This window comes from Brugia malayi, assembly GCF_000002995.4.
Source record: "Brugia malayi strain FR3 genome assembly, contig: Bm_v4_Chr4_scaffold_001, whole genome shotgun sequence".
NCBI classification, from domain to species: domain Eukaryota; kingdom Metazoa; phylum Nematoda; class Chromadorea; order Rhabditida; family Onchocercidae; genus Brugia; species Brugia malayi.
In genome coordinates, this window is record NW_025062478.1 from 10,077,402 (window position 1) to 10,083,044 (window position 5,643).

A 5,643-nucleotide genomic window follows, 5' to 3' on the forward strand; every position below is an offset into this window, starting at 1 on the left:
AGTAAGTGAGTAAGTGAAAAAAAGTGCATCGTTTGCAAATGGCATAAATTATATTTGAATATTAAATTACAAATAATTTTAATCATTAGCTAAAAATATAGGATTAAGCTTAAATTAATCCTTAATTTGATTAATTCCACAGTTTTATTTTTTTGAAAATTTTCAAAAAAAAGTTGAAAAAAGGTTGCTTTATTTTATTTTTTAATAAATTTATTTTGTCCTCTATTTTATAAATAATACATTAATAATAGCTATAAGGCAGTAGGCTACATTTATATTTTCTTAAAAATAAATGAAGATAACAATGAATTGAAATTATTTTAAATTGCATAAAAATGCATTAAAATTATTTTAAAATGCATAACAATGAATTGAAATTATTTTAAATTGCATAAAAATGAATTGAAATTATTTTAAAATGCATAAAAATGAATTGAAATTATTTTAAAATGCATAAAAATGAATTGAAATTGTTTTAAATTGCAATTCGTTCCTTTTTTTTTTACTTTTTTACTAATTCAAATACTTTACATTTCTGATTTCCAATAATAATACAATGCTAAGCGATCAAATGCATATCAAAATGATCAAAATTTGTTTGAGTAATTTCAGCATGTTCAAATGACCAAATTGCCCAAAATAAATGAGGAAATGCTGCAAATTGACGTATTTCATTAATAAATGATTGATTGAAATTTCACGATCAATCGATAAATCACGGATGCATTGAATTCTCTTTCCATTATTATCAACGCAAATCTAAAATATTTAACAAATGAAATTTTATTAAATTAAAATTTAAAAAAAAAATTTTTTTTTTAATTGTCTTAATGTATACATAATTAATTATATCATTTAAAAATAACAAATACTTATAAAAATAATTTTTTGCATATTTATCCTTTACAAATCATATTGATACATTCCAATTGGTTATTATAAACATTTAATTTATTAACTATCTATATTTATTAGTCATTTAAATTTATTAATCATTTAAATTATTAACCATCTAAATTTATTAATCGTTTAAATTTATTAATCATTTAAATTGATATTTATTAATAAAATTCTCATTCATTTCTAATATTATTAATTTAAATTTTAGTACCACAATTTATTACGATAATTTGTAAACGTTTTCTTTTATTTAACATTTTAAATCTATTTTTGATGATTGTATTATTTTTATTGAAAATAATATTATACTTAAAATTAAACAGTAAATATTTTTGGTGACAATTAAATGACAACTAACTTTCATTGCCTCATCAATATAGGCACTAATATATAAACGTTGAATTGCTTCATTTGGCCATTGATTTTGTTTCACTTCATAGTAAGGCCATATGTTACTTCGTTATGTAAACAACATTCGACACAGTAATGACATAAATCAAACCACTAAAAAAAAAAAAAAAAAAAATATTTTTGATTATTTATAAATTATTTAAAAAAAAAACTTTTAAAATAGGTAAAATTAACTGTTGATTCTTTCAAAAAATAAACGTTAATTATTAATAGGTAAAAAGTTTGTTAATTATTATTTATTAATTATTTTAAAGGTAAATAATTATGTATTTTTATTGTTAACTATTAAAATTATCCTTTTAAAAAAATAGTGTTTTCTTTTTATTTAATTACTATTTATGAATAATTTTGTAAAAATAAACTAATAGGTAAAAATTTCCTTCCAAAACTTTTATGAATTAATGCAAAGTTGTATTTAAAGAAAAAAATACGTTTAGAATTATTTACTTCATTTCATTTTAGTTTAGCAAAAAAAATTTAATTTTAATTTCAAACATTGCTAAATATTATTTTGATTCAATTTGCTTTCTACTTTTAGATATATTTACTAACCATACAAAAGTTATGTTATTTCAAATTTTAATTTCACTTTCCTATTTTATCTTATCAAAATTATACACAAAAGATTTTTTTATCTAAAATATCTAAAAAATTGAAAATTTTTGAAAAAAAAGTGAAAGAATAATTAATTAAATGTCAAATAATCTTAATACATTTATATACCTTACTTATTACCTTAATTTTAATTAAATTAAAAATTATTTGAAAGAAAAAGGAAAAAAAAAAGATGAATAAAAAACCGATAATAATAACAGCCATATTCATAATCAATCAGAATAATCGGATCTTCATCATCTTTTCGACCGATCAAACCCTGATCAGTAATTTTGATACCATCACGTAAAGTAAATTTCCTTCCTGCAAAATTACTTATCACATAAATATTTAAAGTTTAATACTTAAAAAAAAAGAAAGAAAAAAAAAATTGTCTTACAAATAATTAAAAGTTAAATTTTTCATTTGTTCAAATTAATCTAAGAAAACAAAAAATGAAAAAAACGTTTGAACTTCTTTTTTAATTTAACAAAAAGAAGGTAATATCATTATAAGATATTAAAATATGTTTAAATTGTTTCGAATATTTTCATTGTTTAAAAAAATAAAAATAAAAATTGATAGTATTCAAAAAGATCAAAATTTGAAATATTTTAATTTAATTAAAATTTGAAATATTTTAATTTTTACAAATTGAAGTTCAAAAAAATGAATAAACACACATGTAAATCATTGTTACTAAAAACAAGTGGACTACCACTTTGCGCCAAGCATTTCTTGCATATCTCCAATTCCTCTGCTAATAGATCAATAGTGATAAGATCAGGATACTGTAATGAAAAAAATATAAATGAAATGAAAAATTAGGAGAAAGCTAATTATGATAATAATGATAATAAAAGAGAACAAGAAATAGAGATTAGATGATAGTATAACTTACGAGTACTTTATCAACTTTTGCGCTAATTATGATAATAATGATAATAAAAGAGACAAGAAATAGAGATTAGATGATAGTATAACTTACGAGTACTTTATCAACTTTTGCGCTAATTATGATAATAATGATAATAAAAGAGAACAAGAAATAGAGATTAGATGATAGTATAACTTACGAGTACTTTATCAACTTTTGCGCTAAATTATGATAATAATGATAATAAAGAGAACAAGAAATAGAGATTAGATGATAGTATAACTTACGAGTACTTTATCAACTTTTGCGCTAATTATGATAATAATGATAATAAAAGAGAACAAGAAATAGAGATTAGATGATAGTATAACTTACGAGTACTTTATCAACTTTTGCGCTAATTATGATAATAATGATAATAAAAGAGAACAAGAAATAGAGATTAGATGATAGTATAACTTACGAGTGCTTTATCAACTTTTGCTAAAGTAGTATGCATCGGATAATTTTGTGTTTTCCATCGATCTGAACTTCTCAACCTTTCGATCATATCATCAACAAATTGCGCCAAACGACATTCTTTGCTAATTGGCATATCTAATGAATGTATTCTTGCAAGAATTCGACCAACTTCTTGTGCAACACTAAAATAAATATTTTAACTAAATAATTAAAATTGAAAAAAAAAAAAAACATTACAATTAAAATAAATATTATTAGATTCTTTAATCTAATTATTATTAAAAATATATGAGTATTTCTCGAGGACTAACGTGAAATACGCTTTCCCAAAAAGGAAAGAAAAATATTTCTACGTGAAATACGCTTTCAAAAAAAAAAAAAAAAATTAAATTAGCAAAATACAAAATATTTAACCATGCTTTGCAATATTCATCATTGGTAAGCGGACGTGATGGAATATATTCTTCAAAACGTCCACCAGGAAATATTCCCAATAAACGTGGACTCAAACGTCTATAAAAAAGTAAATTAGCAGAGGAATATATCAATTATCAAATTATCATTAAATTAATTATCATTTTTAACATAAAAAAATTTTAGAATTTATTTTGGATTATTTGATGCAAAATTACTAATATAATATGCAATATAATTGAGAAAAAAAGCTAACTTATTTAAAAAAAAAAAAAAAAAAAAAAAAAAAACTGACTTATGATTTTACAAAATACTTAAGTTACTTACTGCAAAATATAAGTAATAAATAAGTTTGTGTAATAAATAATAAACAAAATGAAAAACCTTTCTGATAATACCGCCGTGATAATACCTTCAGGTAATTCGTTATTTTCATTGAGGATTTTCATAGATACGAAGAATTACTTTATGCAATGATTTGTTATATTCAAATTTCATTTCATCTGGTAATTCCACCATTAAAAATTTTATTATTTGATCCACCTCTATATGCTTTTCCAGTTATATTTAATGAAAAATTTACAATTTTAATTAACTTTACAACAAAAGTAAGAAATTAATTTAAGTGAGAGTAACTAAAATCCAATTTTTACTCAAACATTTGAATGCTTTAAATTCTAAAAAATTATTTTAGAAAATAATTTCCTTTTTTTTTTTTTGATGATATTTTTTAATGAAAAAGATAAATGAAAGACTTTTCACTCATTAACTAAATCAAATTTTCAAATAATAATTTCAAATTTTTTAAAATTTGAAAAATTCAAACAATAATTTCAATTTAAACTACAAATGAAAATTTAACTTTAACATATCAAACAAATTAAACATTTTTTATATTTTAATGAAATTCGTTGCAAAAAATAATCATTCATTTAAAAAAAAAAAAGTGCAAAAAATTTGCAAATAATTATTATAAATGAATTAAATAAAAAAAAAAAAAAATTTTTTTTAAACATAAATTTATAGCTAATAAATAATAAAGTGAAAAATATTTTTATTATTGAAAAAATTTCATTTATTTATGAAAAAATAAGATAAACAAAATAAAATTAACCTTTGTGTTGCAATGCGAATTTGCTCAGATGGTACTGTTGTCCAAATACCGCCAAGATATGTTGCGCATAATTGACTGAGCTTATTTCGAAGTTGTAAATCATCAAATGATCGACCAAATATACATTTTAAAGTATTTCGTTCATCAGTCATTTTGCTATTAGAATTTAATTAACGCATTAAAATATATAATTTTTAACTATTAAAGCTATTAAAATTAGAACTTTTCAAACTAAAAATTATTACTATTAAAAATATATATTTTATTATTACAATTGATAACAAATAACAATTCCCATGCCAAAATGTAAAATTAAAAATCGATAATCAAACAAATATGTGCAAATAATAACAGTGGAATGACACTGACGGCGACTATTAGTCATTGGGAAGAACTCTAAAATGACACTGTAATCTTTGGACTTATCCGTCTTGTCATAATAAAACTTAAAATTGTGACAAATATTTTCCCTATGATTTACAAATAATTTTCATTTATTAACAATAACAATAGCAATGACAACAACAACAAAAAAACAAAAACAAAAAAAACTTTTTTTCTTTTTTTTGAAATTTATGAACACAATAAAATATTCTGTGATATAAAATTATTATTTACTTTATGTGAATTTTTTTATTTGTTCGATAAACTTAATATTATTTAATAAAATAAACAATTGTTATGCTAATTGGTTCCATATGATTTATTTGTTGAAAAATTAATAGAGATATAAATAAGAAAATAAAAAGAAGAAATGAATGACAGCAATGAATCTTGGTATTTAATTATAAATAATGCTATTAAATAAATTAATCTTATAATATTAATAATATTAATTAATTAATTAGCAAACTAATCAATAAAAACTCAT

At 20.3% G+C, this 5,643-nt stretch overlaps 1 protein-coding gene across 1 annotated transcript; it reads right to left on the reverse strand.

Moving 5' to 3' along the window:
- Positions 1 to 2,178: 2,178 nt before the first annotated feature.
- Positions 2,179 to 4,924, reverse strand: Bma-cka-1.1 (Uncharacterized protein; the record flags this gene model as incomplete). The annotated part of the gene is made up of 5 exons (XM_043082309.1): positions 2,179 to 2,229; positions 2,589 to 2,696; positions 3,246 to 3,426; positions 3,659 to 3,757; positions 4,773 to 4,924. 5 exons carry the CDS (start codon positions 4,922 to 4,924, stop codon positions 2,179 to 2,181), a joined length of 591 nt encoding a protein of 196 aa, XP_042938243.1.
- Between the last annotated feature and the right edge of the window lie 719 nt (positions 4,925 to 5,643).